This window comes from Typopeltis vanoorti, chromosome 12 (genome assembly GCF_054136105.1).
Source record: "Typopeltis vanoorti isolate ZY-2024b chromosome 12, IOZ_Tvanoo_1.0, whole genome shotgun sequence".
Lineage (NCBI taxonomy): Eukaryota > Metazoa > Arthropoda > Arachnida > Uropygi > Thelyphonidae > Typopeltis > Typopeltis vanoorti.
In genome coordinates this window covers 128,900,190-128,917,293 of record NC_143560.1, presented here as the reverse complement: position 1 = coordinate 128,917,293, position 17,104 = coordinate 128,900,190, and the positions used below count along the sequence as shown (strand labels likewise).

The window sequence follows — 17,104 nt, the reverse complement described above, 5'->3', positions numbered from 1 at the left end:
GTCCTCTTGAGAGAAATCTTTAAACCATAGAAATAAAACAAGAAATTTGCAGTGAGCTATATCCAGAGAGTATGGTAGGTGTAAAATTCTTGCAATACCATTATTGGCAAGAAACTAATGAACATGGAAAAACGAATTTTTATAATGCCACTTTTAGTTACAATTTCCTATTATGACATACAGATGTTTCAGCACAAAATCTGTGTCATTTAATACTTTCTTGATACTCTTGGTCTATGAGTTGTCTGTCTTTGCTTCAAGAGCTCTTGATCTCTACTGCAAGTACTCATACTTGGTTGGTAAAGCATTTCATAGATCTCTGTGCCTGTTGTATGGTTTTACAAAAAAGAATTGTACTTCACTAATCCTCCAAAATTGACAGTGAAAAACATAGATAGCTCTAAACATAAATATACAATGCCAAAACCTAACAATTACTGAATACAAGCATTGAGCATGAAAGCAATACACTCCACACACACACATAGATACAGTTCCAGGATCCAGTACAAAAACATTTTTTAATTATAGCACCAATCGAGAACTTTGGATTGCCATTTTCTATGCATAAAAGAAGAAACCAGATACAACAACATTAAGAATGTGATATCTAAAAAAAAATGTTGTGTTAACACAGAACACTGAGTTGATTAATTAAGAAATTAGATTTTCATTTCAGTGAAAAGTTTTACTTCTTCCTACTATGATAATGGAACTAGGAAGAAGTAAAACTTTTCACATCATGATTCTCAGCTGTCTATGTTCTGTTGAAATATTAGTTCAGTAATCTACTGCTGATCCTTGCATGTCAACCAACATGCAAGGGTCAGCAGAACATGCCATTCTGATAACTGAAGGATTGAATAACTAGTAGATTACTGTATTACTTTTACTATTAATTTTTTGGACCTTCATGGAGTAAAAGACTCATTATATGAAGGGGGGGGGGGAATTACTTTATTCACAAAATAGTTATCATACTTCTCCTTCAACTCATCCACTGACAAAAAACTCACAACCATCTTGTACATCCATTCCACCAATTCACCAAACTTCAAGGAAAAAAAAATTGTCTTCAGATCCATGCTAACCATATTCTAACACATTTCCAAGGATAACTCCCTTGTTCTTCCTGCCACATACAGAAAAAAAGCCTTCAGTATTAATTCTATAAAATCACTTTAATAACTTTTTCTTTATCATAGTCTCCCTTTACTGCCTATCATCTAGCTGCTGTATAACCCACAGACCTTCAATCTGTCCATGTAGGGAACATTCCACAGACCTATCGCAATCTTAAACACTTGACTCTGGATCTTCTCCACATCCATCTGCTCATCCCCAAGGAATCCAAGCAACCAGACCAGTGTAAACCAAACCAGATGTGCTCTTCCCATATTCTAGATGCTTCTGGCATTAGTATACATAAACTATTATTATTATTATTATTATTATACAGGCACCTCCATGGAGTCCAAAGACTCATTGCAGGAGATCCAATCTAACCACACAATCTATCAAACTTCTCCTTGAATCCATTAACATACAAAGCACTCACAACTGACTCTGGCAACCTGTTCCACTCATTCACAACTCTCCAAACAAAAAATCTAGTCTCACACCCCTACTAACCACACTTTTATTCAACTTCCACAAATGACCCCTTGTTCTGGTCTCTCTAGCCAAGTGCAGAAATATTTCCCCTGCATCATCTTTATCAAAAAAAAAAAAAAAAAAATCAAAATCAGCTAACATCATTTTGTTCCCAAATAGGGAGTAGGCGAGGCCATTTTAGCCTATCTAACTTTTGGAGACTGAGTGAGCAGTTCAATCTCCACCGGTAGCCAATCAGAGATAGCTAGCCCAAGGTTATCACAAAATAATTGGTACGCAGTGAAGAAGATGGCTAGCAAGTGCCACCATCTCGTGGTCCCTAACCCTAACACAATATTTTTAACGTCTGAAAATAGTGTGGGTTTGATGACCGATTTTCTTGAGTTTCCAGGAGAAAAAACCTGCTTGCCTGTGCCAGAGATCGACTAACTCAGGGAACCAGTCGACAAAAGGATTAGAAAATGTTCCTCTAGTCACCGACTAGATTTGAACTCCCAAGTCTTTCTTCGTGCAGTCAAGCATAGTAGAGTGCATAAACGTGTGGACAGACTTATGTGTTCGTCGAACATGTTGTTTATTATTTTAACGGTATAATAGAACACAGAAACTAAGTAAATAATTAATTTATTAACTTGATGCTGATATTTCGCTGGTGTTATAACCAGCATCTTCAGAGCACAAAAACACTGTTTGTCACAATACGCGAGACTAAAACAACATGGTGTACTTAAACAAAATTGTAGCAGCAACACAAAGACTAGAGTCCTGATTTTGGTGCCCTCTATCTGAAAAAAAAAAAAAAAACCTATCATATATTACTAGAGTCCTAGAAACGTGCTAGTTTTTTCTTAATATGACTGTCTCCCAGATCTTCGGCAAGTTAATACAGCCATATTTGTTGAGATTTGGAGTGTGTTTTAGGGATTCTGTCGCCTCTAAGAACAATCTCTCTGATTTATACGGGTTTCTGTGTAGTACTTTTGTGTTTTTCCAGTTGATCCTGTGTGCAGGGGTATCCAGTGCATGGTCTGCTAGGCCCAACTTCCCATAATGATAATTCCGGATGTATCTTTTATGTTCGCTGATGCGGATGTTCACAGTTCTTCCTGTTTGACCGTAGTAGGCTTGATTGCATGAGCAGGGTACTTGGTAGACTCCTGGATGTGATAAAGGAGGAATGCTATCCTTGGGTGAGCGGATGAGGGTGGCTAATTCACTACATGGTCTGAATGTAGTGCGTAGTTTATGTTTATTGAGAATTCTTGAGATCTTTTCGGATGTGCCTTTAATGTAAGGGATGGTGACTGTTTTGTTGTGGTTCTCTGTGGTGGATGGTGGGAGGGGTTTCTTAGGAGTGTTTAGTATTTTGTTTATTTTATGTGGATTGTAGCCGTTGGCCAAGAAGGTGTGGCGTAAGTGAGTCAGTTCAGCAGTCAGAGCCTTGTCATTGAAACAGATTGCTCTAGCTCTATGGGTTAGCGTTTTTAATATGCCATATTGTTGAGAAGGATGATGGTGTGATTGTTTGTGTAAGTATCTGCCTGTATGTGTGGGTTTTCTAAAAACTGAAAATGATAAGGAACCATCTGGGAGACGTGTGATGAGTGTATCCAGGAAGGGCAGACAGTTGTTGGTTTCTAGTTCCATAGTAAAGTGGATTTTTGGATGTTGGCTATTTAAATGTGCTAAGAATGTTTTCAATGTCTCAGGGCCATGTGGCCAAATAGCAAGCACATCATCAACATAGCATAGCCAAAGTGTTGGTTTGAGAGTGGCTGTATTGATTGCTTGTTTTTCCAGGTGTTCTATATAAAAGTTGGCTGGGGGTGGGAGCCCATGGCTGTCCCATCAATTTGTTTGTATATTTTCCCTTTCCATGTGAAATATCCTGCATGTATTGTGAATTTGAATAGTTCAAATATATCAGGGGGGAAGTGTGACTTCAGTAGATTGAGGGTTTCTATTAGTGGTACATTTGTGAATAGTGAAGTGATGTCAAAGCTTACTATTAAGTCTGAGCTTTTTAGGGTAAGGTGTTGTAAGATGCTTTTTAGGTGTGCTGAATTTTTGACAAAGGAGGGAGAATTGTTTGTGAGAGTGACTAGTAGCTTAGCTAAATGTCTAGCCAGTTTGTATGTGGGACTATTTATACTGTCCACAATTGGGCGTAGGGGTGTGCCTTGTTTGTGAATTTTTGGTGCTCCATAGATTCTCGGTGTTTTAACATGGAAGGGTTTGAGTTTGTTAACTGTGTCTTTGGGCCAGGAAGTGACTTTTTTCAATAATTTTCGTGCCTTATTCTTTGGTGTGTTGGTGGGATTGCGATCTATAATTTTGTATGTTGACTGATCTTGTAATAGTGTGTGCATTTTGTTTTCATATTCAGTTGTGTCCATCACCACGGTTGCATTTCCTTTGTCTGCTTTTGTTATGGTAATCTGGCTGTTGTTGTGTAGCTCTTTTATAGCAATGAATTCCTTATGTGGGATATTATTTTTGGGAGGCTTGGACTTGATTAGGATGTTGGCCACATCTAAACGTATGTTTGTATCATCAAGGATAGAATGAGTTACTCTTTCCAAATTTGATGTCTAAATTCAACAAATGTATAATTTTTACTGTGTTTAAGTGTATTCTTATGGCATTTATTATGTAATGTGTTTCTTCTTTCTTCCTTTCCACCCACTCTTGGCTGTAATGTACTATTACCTCATATCTGGACTCACCATAACAAAAAAAATTCATATCCTCTGAAAAAAAGAAAAAAAAAAATTTTAATTAAAGTCACCTGAATTATAGCCATTGGAATACTGTGACATTGTTTTCATATCGTTATGACGTCTATGTGGGGACATAGCTCTTCCCAGGTATGGCCTGGAATCACTGAAAAAAATAAATAACAATAATGTTTGATCTCATAAAATTTTACAAATAATATTTAACCAAAAAAGATTTATAAACATATGCTGCTTTAAAATAATATCTATCACATTTTTACAAATAGCAAATACATTCCTTACTAAGTTTGGAAAAGTCATATCTTCAGTGGTAAAGTTTTAAGATTTTCTTGCAATAAATAAAAAAAATATTGTATCAGGCATCACTGAAGTTCATGACTGTTCTCACTTGACTGAAGAATAGCAACAAGAAGAGATTAGCTTTTAAGACATCACTTATGGAATATCTTGTATTTTAGCAGCTCTATAAATCATTTCCTCCTTCCCTTGTGACTATATCTCTGTTAACCAATCTAATGTCCCCATAATAATTATCTGTCCTGTACTCATTGTGCTAATTTTCCAATGCATGCCCATTTATATTCTCCTTTAAACCAACTGTATAATCATCCTGTTGGCCTCTATCTCACAACAGACCTAAAATGAACTGCATCCCAGTGGCTTCAATTCTTTTGCTATCATTAGCAAAACCCTTTCTCCCATTCTATTTCCTCTCTGAAAACAGTATACCTCTTGCATCCTGTCAAATATTAGCACATCATCTTCCATCATCTCTAAATCTTATTAATACCTGTAACTTTTGGCCATAGTTGAACTAATCAATGCAAAAAAACTCCTCTCCCTTATATCGAATACTTTGCATTAGTACACATAAACTGTAATGCTCTCCCCCCCCCACACACACACTAAAGTTGAACTTGGGAAGCTACAATAAGCATCATATGATCCCTCATCAAAATAAAAAATGGATTTTTTGCTCTTGTATATTCCACTTTGTTCCCTCACATCTCCTCCTCCTTTTGCTTCTTTTTCACATATTATTCTGTGAATAACTCCACATAAGAGTGCTCTCACTCTCTCTCTCTCTCTCATTATCTGGTTATTCTCTTCATTTTCTCATGTAATTCTTGCTGTCACTCATACTGCATATATCTTCACTTGCTTCCAACAACGTTGCCTTGCGTTTTCTTGTTTTTAGTCATTCATCTCACTGCTATCCTCACTCTCTCCACACTTCTGGCACTCACTCTCCAAACACTTCCAACCAGTTTCACTCTTTCCAGAAATCTTTTACTCTACAAATGAATGCATTCTGCACATTCGGCAGTCCAAAATAAATCAATCAATAAATAATAATAAAAATTGAAATCACCAACAATTGTTCTATGCATTTCGATAACATACAATGCAGTATACTTATAAAAAAATAGCTATTAGAACCATACAAACAAGTAAACAATGCTTACAAACAAACTCTCAAAAATAATAATACAGAAAAAAATCTGTCAATTATTGTTAATTATTTTTTCAAAAACAACTTATTTTTCAGCTGCTAAAATCTCAACATCTAACATACATCCTCTATTGGCCAATCATTTCAGATGCTTCCTTAAACTTCTAAATGCAACTGTGTATACGATATTTTAGTTTGATGCTTCACATTCCCACGAGTGGCCCCATTTATCCTATGTAACATACCAGAGGAATAATAAGTCTTGTTCATACTAGGTTTCTTCAAGGACAGAGGCTGCACAGTTCAGGTGATAAAATTATAGCAAACTGTTTAAGGACTGAAGGACATTTTCATGTACAGCTTGATTCGGTCCATTATGTGGTCAATATGTGGTAGAGTTATGCCCCCACCCTCCATTCTATAATGATAATCATCTTGACTCTCAGAAACTTCTCTGGGTTTGTGATGCAAAATATAACTGTTAGGTTATAACCATATTGTAGAAGCACTGTAAAAAGAGGTATGCCTTGAAAAGATTCTTCCTTACCATGATGTCTATCTGATGGTAAGATAGTCCTTTACCTCTTACAAATCCCTTTCTAAAGCTCAGCAGTATTCTTTCTAAAGGATACTGCTGAGTTTGTGCTTAATGCAAAAATCTCTCAGAAATTCAAAAAAATTCAATCAGTAAAATTAACTCTAGAGAGGCTTTTGATAAGGTATCGAAAATGTGCCGAGTGTGGACCAAATGTACAAAAACACAAAACAGTCTTATCAGAGATCTGTTCAAGTGACCTCTAAGCACACCATGGTATCCCAGAATATATAGTGCCCTTAAGGCACTATATATTCTGGGATATATAGTGTATATATAGATATATATTCTGGGATATATAGATATATATAGAAGCCAGATGTACCTTTGTAAGTCAATACATCAAGACTGAATCATATATCAAAAATTTCAGGCATTTAATAGAAAAAGACAAGATTTGATGCTGGGATTCACAAAGCTTTTAGCAAATCTCATTGTGTCAGTTTATTTACTAAACATGCCCAGAGATAAAACTTAAAGCTATTACAGAAGCTCTTTCTACTTGATACCATTGAATTCAAGCACTGTTTAGATAGCATGTTTTTTTCAAAGTTTTTTCAAGTATGGCAATAAACAGTGCCATAACTAGGAGGGTGCAATGGATGCACAGGTAAACCAGAACAAAGGGGACCCTGAAATGGGATATCAAAAAAATAATATCAGCATTATATTTTCATTTTAAAATTGCCCTCACCACAACAAAATTTTAAAGTTTGTTGCGGTGAGGGCCAATTCATAAATATATAATATTTATAAACAAAATTTCTATTGTATTTGTTTTTTTTTATTTTTTTCCAAAAAAAGGGGAGGCCAAAAATAAAATCTTGCACAGGGCCCATGAAAAGCTAGTTACAGCACTGGCAATAAATATGAAAAGAAAGAAAGATTAACAACAGGCACATGAAGTTCACCACTGCCAATGGAATCCTTGATAAAACAGGCTTTGGGAAGTTACCACATAAAACCAAGTAACGGTTCCAATATATAGATGACATTTTCATTATTACTGCCAAAGTTATATGTTACATATAAAACTATGAATTTTTATACTGCATATAAATCTATACACCACTATATATGCATCTCTCTTGTCAATGCATTTTTCAAGTTGTTATAATAACTAAGTAGACTGCTAAAAAATGATCTTCCTTTAGCAAAACAATGCTTGTCAAAGAGTATTCCACTGTCATCAATCCAGTTCTGAATCTTTTCCTTCCTGACCTCTATAACACTTTAACCATATAACTCCATACACAGATTAGTCCTGTAATCTCCTATCACAGCCTTCATAAAGAACAATTTTGCCCCATTTCCTCTACTTTGGAACTTGGTCCAATTTAAGACTCATGTTAAAAAGATGAGGCACTTTTTACTATATCAATCCATCTACATCTGGGTCTTCCTCTGAGTCTTTTTTTTTTGTGACAATCTGGAAAAAACACTTCTTTTGTCAATCTTTCTCTCCCATTTTAATTGACTATACAATCTATGATTAGCTCTGCTAACAATAATAACTAATAATGGGAAGTACTGTCCTAATATTCTCATTTTTAATACAATACTGCCATTGATGCTATCTGTTCACTCCACTAATCTTTCTCAGGACTCTCATATTTGTGGTAGCCAGTCTTTGATCACATTTTATTTTTAACCCAGCACTCAGTTAAAATTGGTTCAAACATCTTGTATACAGCTAATTTAGCGTTTTGACTAATTTATTTCCTATTCCACATAAATTTCTTCAGCTGACTTCCTACCCAACCAGCTTTACTAACTCTGTTGACTATTTCCATATTTAATTTACCATTACTAAAAATTATGCCTAAATAGCTGAAATGTTTTACCTGTTCTATAGGTGTTCATTCAGGATACAGTTAATGTTTTCGATGTTTCTGCCTATTTTCATCGTCTTTTTATTGTTGATCTTCATACCAAATTTATTATAGCAGTTATTCAATTTAGTCAGGGAATCTTGCATAAGTGTACTGGATTTATTCAGAAGTATAACATCATAGTTTATTCAAATACTACTAAAATAATTTATTTAATGAATGATAGCTGTCATCTAAGCCTTGCCAAAAGCCATTAAGTACTTAATAGTAGACTTTTATTAACCTGTTTATTGCAAATAAAATCAGACATGCATCTTGTATCCCTGCCTACCACCCCCCCACCCCAAAGCATGCATATATATCCATCAGCATTATTAGCAATGTATTATGTATTTCAGTGCTGTTTCTTGAAAACAATCTATTAACTAATAGTGAATGATTATACAACAATTAAAATTAAATCTTTTCACTAACTTTTTGCATCTCAATATAAATAAATAATCAGCAAACGCCTTTTATTTCCTTATAGGGAGTACACAAGGCCTCGTGGTCTCTAATCCTAACACTATGTTTACTGTCTGAAAATAATGTGGGTTCTACGGTAGATTTTCTTGAAATGATGGGACAAAAATCCTGTTTGCCCATGTCAGAGATCAACTAACTCGGGGAAATGATCAAAGAAAGGCTTAGAAAAAGTTCCTCCAGTCAGTAACTAGACTTGAACTTAAGTCTAATTTTGGGCAGCCTAGCAGAGAATGTAAGCAAACTTCCACTAAGTTGCACATGCCTTGCATATCAACATAGCTTATGATTATCTGTATCTTCTAAATGTCATGCATACACACAGTGGTGCACCCATAGGGGGGGCCAAGGGGCCCAGGCAACCCCCAAAAAAAGGAAAAAACACTAGAAAATTTTCCAAAAATCTTTTCCTAATTAAAATTATTTCTTTTTTTTATTTATGTTGTGTCGTGTCTTCTATTTCTATACTACTTATGAATTAGCGATCACTGCAGATGCTCAGTCGTAGGTCGTATGCGATGCGTAGTATGTATTCACAAATCGTCTACTCAACTTGGACCCCCCCTCAAGGTTAAATCCTGAGCACCCGGCCCCCTCCAAGATTAAATACTGAGTGCGCCACAACATGCACATCTAAAAAACAGCAAAACACACAATAGAGAATACTGAAAACAGCTTGGGAGATTTGCTGAATACTTCAAAATAAAATAAAATAAATCAACTAACAGCTTTTTATTTTATTCCCCTTATAGGGAGTAGGCAAGGCTGTTTTAGTCCTATCTAACTTTTGGAGATTGAGTAGGCAGTTCAATCCCCACCAGTAGCCAATCAGAGATTGTTGCAGTCAAGATAAAATTAGTGATAGTCTTGGGCTAATTGTATTTCATGATGAATCAAAACAATAACTCAGTGTATATAATTGAAGAGTAATGTATAACAAGCTGTAGTATCATTTATAAGTTTTTGCAAGATCTGAAACTAGTTATCTCCCCTCTCCCAAGAAATCAAGTTAAAAAAAAATGTTTTTGGTTTTCAAATTTGTATTTTCAAAAAAAAACTTCCAAATTTACGGTTATTACAATTTACGGGGATTACGGTTATTACAATAAAATATTACAATTACTGCAATCAAATGTAAAATTTAAAATAAACATTATTAGTGAATAAGTGAAAATGTAAAAAAAGTGAAAGTATATAGTCAACACACTATAACAAACTCACTCAGAATAATCCAGTTACTGAAAACTCATAGGCACCATTCTATTCTCTCTATAGTAAAGGAAATTCACCACAGCAAATGGCATAATCCATACAAGTTTGCTATAGTGAGTGTCAACTGTATATTAATAAATGTTAAAAAAATAACAAAATAAGTAAATGTCCTAAAAATGAAGTCGAGATATATCCTTTGTCTTGAAACAATTCTACAATTTAGCATGAAAGCCTTGTTATAAGAAAAATATACATAAAAATTTTAGATATAAAGCATTTTCTACTTAAACTTCTGCAATGTGCAAAACTAACAAGATACTACAATGCAAAACCCAGTATTAAGGTGTCATTGAAATCAAATTTACCTCATATGTGAGTCTCTATCATCCCAGTTTTGTCCACCAATCACACCAGGCATGGCTTGTATATTAAATCCTGTTTTCTACCACCTGAAAAACACAAAAGATATAAAATGTTAATTCATGCATCAAAAATAGCATACCATATAACCAACACTAATATTTCTTGGGCAATTCTTTTCTCTTATTTTTTTTTTTTTCCTTTTTTGTGCTCTGGTTGATTTAGGTTGTACATGATTTTCAATCAACTGATACAAGACCATTGCCAACTTGCATATTAGAGACTAGAGCCACTTGAATATATACCACACTGGATTTCTAGGTCATAGTTCCTAGATTATCTAATCCGTATGTTGCTCAGAATATTAATATGATAAAGATTAATAATCCTTCATAGGTGGGATTGCTATAAAGAATTCTTTATACCCTCCATTAAAAAAAAAATTCAAAACATTTAGAAAGTATTAATACTATTTTTTTTTCTGGAAATAAAATGAATTATTATTTCTAAAATATAAATGTAAAGTACAATATCAGTATTTCATTTGAAAGGAAAAAATAAATAGTGGGAGATACAAAGTGGCTTCCCATAATGAGACCACAGACTCTGTAGATGTGTTATATGTGCCATATAATATGACTGGAAGGGGATGAAGTAACCCTGGAGAGGATGCAGAGACTGATAACAAAAATGATATCAGGACTATACAACATCGATTATGAGGATGGACTGAGAGCATGGAGCCTGCAGAACTTGGTGGATAAAAGGCAAGGGGGGGGGGGATATGATCGAGACGTTTAAGCTGTTGAAGAGTAATTAATCATATTAACACTGAAGAGATTTCTTGTATGGTAGAATGAGGGAAAAGAGTAAGGACAAGGGGGAGGGATACATTCCTGGAAGTTGCAAAAGAAGGTGGTGAGTAAAAAGAAAAGAAGTTTTTTGCATGGAGATGGCTGGAGCATGGAATGCATTGCCTAAGAGAGTAGTGAACATGCAGACTGTGGATGATTTTACAGTGTTATGATGACTGTATTAACCTCCCACAATGAGTTCTGTGACTTCACAGAGATCAGGAAAATAATAATAAAAACAATTGAAGATGCAGAATTTTTTCAAACAAGCCACAAACCATGTCTCCAACTTCTACATTGATAATGGCTTTCTTGCCTGTTCTACAAATTGTAGTGGAATTCTCGATATTTTTCTAATAGTGACATTTTTTTAATGTGACCCACAAAAGGTTGTAAATCATAACACCCATGGTACATCAGAATATTTGTACCATGAGTAGGTTAAAAGTTAGATAATTTGAAAATCTTGCCCTAAACACTAAATATGGAATATTTTAATTTTAAAGAATGTACAAGAAACTGCTAACAGAAAAATTTAAAACACAATAAGTTATATGCCTGCAAAGTAGCTTTCAAAAATGCTTTTTTTTTTTTGCACACTGTTTTTATAGCATGCATGCTGCAATAATGAACATATTGCAGCATGCATGCTATAAATCATGCTATCCCATTGATGATACTAGAATGCCCAGTTCATCACGGTTTGCCAAGGAAGAATTTATAAGTACAGTAAGTCCTCAACATACAACAGAGGGTTCTGTTCTGGTGACCTCATCATAAGTTGAAAAAGTCATAAGTTAGAAATCACTAGCGAACCATAAGGGGTAAAATGTGAAGGTCTGTTTTTTTTTAAACTAATTTTACTCTTTGCTTATAGTGAAATAAGACATATACAATTTATAACATACAATTCCTGTATGCAGTGCTTCTTCACTTAGGAGTAAAACAATCAGCTAGAAAGAATGGAGCAAGAGTAATTCTTCAAAGCTGCTGCTTCATTAATTACATGATTCATCAAAGGGAGGAAGGGTAGCTGGGTCATCAATAACAAATACTTCAAATTAAGGAAATGCAGAAAGCATTCTGAGAATGGTTCACCAGATACATGAGCTTCCACAAGATTTCTAGGCAGTACTGTCGACAGGGTGTAGCATAGAGGCAGCCTTCCTCACAGCGCAGCTGCCTCTATGCTACATAATAAGGGCACTCGTTCAGCCATATTGCAGTAGGTGGCGTCGCTACACTAGCTGACAATTCCTGTTAGCATAGCAAGTGCAAAAAGAAGTTTTTCCAAACTTAAACTGATTAAAAATTATTTGCAAACAGCAATGATCCAAGAAAGATTGGTTGGTCTCTATAGAGGCAGAAATAGCTTAAATTTAGAAGAGTTTATAAACAGTTTTATTGTGCGATATCCTCCCCATAGAGCATTCAATTAGTATTGTGTAATCGTTTTGCATTAATGTTTCTCTTGTAATAAAAACAAAACAGCAATTGGAGATTTTCTTATATTTTGGTCTTATAATGGATCAGGGACAATATTTAATTGTTTGCCTCAGGGAGTGATCTAGTCAAGTGATGGCCCTGCTTCTAGGCTCACCTTTGGGGGATAAGGAAGACTTAAAAATCTGTAAAGTGCATCCAACTCAGCCTGAAAAGTCTGCCTTTTATTTTCTGCATAAATTTCTGTGTAACAAGCAAGCAGCTTGCATCATTCTTTCTACTTTACTAAATATCTACATGTTGGGATCCATTTCCTTAAACAACAAAATTGCCTTATTCAAAGAGGTAAATGCCTCAGCTGATTTTTTCACTGTAAACCTTTTTGGGGGATGGAGGAGGAGTGTGGCTTCTGCTTTTCTCTCTTTGTTTTTCTTGTTCTGTCACTTTTTGTGCTTTTAGCTCTAATTGAGAGCTCATCTTCCACAGCTTCCTCCAAAAGCTCTCATTTGGAAGGAATTGGAAAGTAAGAAACTGGGGGCTCTCTCTTCCTCAATAACACCAACAGTTTGAGCAAATCCTTGAAGATTGCAATAACACCCTAATCCATTGGCTGCGATAAACATGTTACGATTGCCATCATGAGTTGCGTAAGTTGAGGGCTTACTCTCTAAATACAGGTTTCTAACTATTTATCTAAAACTGGCCATCCTTCCTGGAATGTTAAGCAAGAATGCCATGCAGCGGAATTTCCACTCCGTCTCATCTTCATAAACAACGTTTATGAACGTCATGACAATTTCAATGTCACGACATTGAAATGTCATTACATTCAAAGTCATGACAATGCATTGACTGTTCAAGGTATTGAACAGTCAATGTATTGAACAAATGACTGCTCAATGTATTGAACAGTCATTTTCTCTCTCTCACTCTCTCATTTTCTCAAGAAATTATTATGCATCACTGTAAAATTCTTCTCAGCAAAATACTTCCAGAGTTGTATAAATTATAGTAAACCAAGGTGGAAATACACGTACCATGTTCATAACCATTAATTACAACTACTGTAATTATTGTTGTTACATAACACCTCCAGGGAGTCCAAAGACTCATCGAGGGAGAGTACCTACTCTAAAACTCTCCGTCTAGGCCCACCAGTAAATTTATATACCGGCTTAAAGAAGGTATAGTATGCCCACACTTTAGAAAGCGTCGCTTGGAGACTTGCCAAGAATAGTCGATTCATGCTGAAGGGGAGAAAGACATGAAGGACATACGAATTGGTTGCCAACACGAAAATTTTCCAACTGTTATACAAGCAACATAGTTAATACTTTAAAAACTACAATGATCATATTAGAGAAGTTAATTTTCCGAAGTGTAATAATAAACAATTCATCCCACAATAAGGATTGATTACCCTATTATCGGAATGGATTCTCCTTTTGTTGACATGAGCAGAAGTGTTGAAGGGTCTCGAATCTGCGGGCGTACTATATGATGGTTCACCGCAACGTCAAACTCCCATGGTTTTTGGAGTTTTCAGAGACCGGCATGATGGTTGTTGTTGCGAAGAATGTTTTTGATTTCAGTGGTGATTATTGAGTTTTAGATTTTGTGAATCTTCTTTGATAGCAGAGTACAAGGTAAGACTTTGACTTTTGATGCAATTTTTCGGCCCTTGCCCGTTCTCTTCACCATTATATACATTTCTCAGGTAAGCATATTTGAATACTTTTAAACATGTACAGTTTAAGTCCCGACAACTTTGTCCAATCTCTGGATAAGAAGCTGGCGCTCGACCTCCTCAAAAAACTGTTGAAGAAATTTGAGGTAGAGTGGCCAGGGTTTCTAAACCTATATTCAGTGACAGATGACTCCACAAAAGGGGGCAACTCAACACCAGGGGAAGAAGGGAAGATGAACCTGATAATCTCTGCTCCTACACCAAAAGACCATACAGAAACCCATGCTTGAAAAAAGCGTAAAACAGCAGAGACTCAGGTAAACGAGGAGATGGAAGGAGATGCCCCAACACTGACCTCCCCACACCCAACAACGAAAAAATCCTGCCAATTGTACTATGGGAAAAAGAACAATGGACGGCCCTCAGGCCTATTATGCAAAACCACCAAATTGCCTATTCGTGGGCAAAACATGTAGATGACGGAGTTAAAATCCAGCCTGCCACAGTAGGTGACTACAGACACCTTACAAAAACCATGGATGAGTTAGATATTAAATATCATGCTTACTCACTGAGGTCAGAGAAAAACCTAAAAGTTGTATTCAGGGGAGTAACAGAAAACATCTGCACAGATGAAATAACTGAAGCCCTCTGCCTACACCATCTCCCACCTGTGAAGGTCAGCAGAATGTTACAGGCCTACAAGAGTCCAATGTCCCTAGTACTCGTAGAGATACCTAACACACACACACACACACACACACACACACACACACACACACACAAGAACATATACAACATAACAACAATCTCTTGTCTGAAAATCACAACTGAACCATTAAGGAAAAGAGCCTCGTCGGGCCAGTGCCACAGATGTCAGAAATATGGACACGCACAGAAACTCTGCAGAGCAGACTACAAATGCCTCAAATGTGGACAAAACCACCCCACAGCAACCTGCTCAAAACCCAGGACCTCACCAGCCAAATGCGCGAACTGCGGGGGCCCCCACCTGGCAAATTACAGAGGCTGCAGTCACTACTCTAAGAACAAAATAGACAAAAGGAAATAGATCTCTCAACACTGTCCACAGGCACCAGAGTCGACGGCTCCCCACTTGGCTGACACCCGACAAAAGACAACAAAATACCAGCTCTCACAAATGGAAAATACCAACAGTCTGGAAAGCCACTGTCGAAGCAGGACATACGCCGAAGTAGCCCGCTCATCCAAATATATCCAGCAGGACCAAATTCTTCCAAACATGACAACGGTCATTACAGCCTCACTGGCAAACATGCTTCAAGACAGTAAGTCAAACCCTTCACCAAACTCCACAAAAAGATTTCTAAAAGAAACTCAAACCATCTTATCAATGCTTGTTAATGAACAAATCTAGATTACTCCCAGACTCACTACAGATCGCCGCTTGGAACGCCAATGGCCTAAAAAACAAGACACGGGAGCTTCAAGAATTCTTTCACAGATACAACCCCGACATAATCCTAATTAATGAAACTCATCTAAGACCTGCAGACAATCCAAAACTGAGAGGCTACACACTGTATAGAAATGACCGGCTGGACTACAGAGGTGGTGGTACAGCCGTATTTATCAGGACCTGCATCAGGCACAATGGAATACTCAACCCCCCAACCTCCAACCTAGAACTCACCGGTGTCGAAGTCCACACAAACTCAACTGGAAGACTTAAAATCTACGCCACCTACAACTCCCCCGCTACCACCCTGTAATTTTCTGACTTGGATGCTGTACTGGGCATAAATGAATCATCATCGTCGCTGGGGACTTAAACTCCAACCATCCCTCCTGGAACAGCAGAACCACAAATAAAAATAGCCATATCCTCTTCAGCTACACAGGATTAAACAATGCTGTCGTAACAGGACCCACCGAACCAACCCACCACAACCCAACTGGCACAGCCGACATCCTAGACATCGCCATCCTACATAACATCAAATACCAGTACAGCATTCAAGCACTGAACGAATTATCATCAGATCACAACCCAATCCTACTTCACTTAGGGAACAAAGACCAGTCACCTCCCCCAAACCTCCATTGTCTGGGAAAAACTTAGGAAAGTGCTATCAGTACACATTGGTCTGGTTCCCCATATAAAAGCCAAGGAAGAAATAGACATGGCAATAAAGAACTTCACCAATCAAATCAATAAAGCCATAACAGCAGGCCATAGTATCCACAATTACCCACAAACAAAACCGTCTCCCAGAAGAAATCATGGACTTAATAAGGAAAAAAAACAGACAAAGAAAAAGATGCCACAACACACGTGCTCCCCAGGACAAAACAGCCCTCAACAGATTAAACAAATCTGTCCGAGAAGCACTCCAGAACCATAGGAATCAACAAGCTCGCCTCCATCTCCCACAGCAGATCATTCCATATGGAAATTCCTAAATAACCTCAGGAACAAGTGCAAATCCCCCCCCCTCCAAGCAGAACAGCACCTTGCATATACAGATGCTGACAAAGCTGAAGCCATAGCAAGAAACCTAGAGAAACAATGCAGTCCTGTATATGAGAACCTAAACATCAGCCATGTATGCAACATTCATCGTAAAGTCAGATTCACAGTAAATCGTCCGGATGACAATCCAAGCCCTATAATGCCTACCTCACCTACCGAAATAATCGGCATTATCAACCACCTCAAGATCAAAAACGCCTCAGGTCCCAATGGCATCACTAACAAAGTCATCAAGACACTATCACGCAAAGCCATGGCACATCTGGCAAACATCATAAA

At 36.8% G+C, this 17,104-nt stretch overlaps 1 protein-coding gene across 3 annotated transcripts in view; it reads right to left on the bottom strand.

The window, feature by feature from the left end:
• LOC150101221 (epidermal growth factor receptor kinase substrate 8-like) overlaps positions 1–17,104 on the bottom strand; it is a 218,423-nt gene that overhangs the window by 110,294 nt on the left and 91,025 nt on the right. For all 3 annotated transcript variants that reach the window (XM_090401588.1, XM_090401590.1, XM_090401589.1), the window contains exons 2-3: positions 10,332–10,415; positions 4,403–4,497 (exon numbers count right to left, since the gene is read on the bottom strand). In XM_090401588.1, the coding sequence (XP_090257714.1) occupies positions 4,403–4,497; positions 10,332–10,384 (148 nt within the window). In that variant the 5' untranslated portion in view covers positions 10,385–10,415. The remainder of the gene's footprint in view (positions 1–4,402; positions 4,498–10,331; positions 10,416–17,104) is intronic.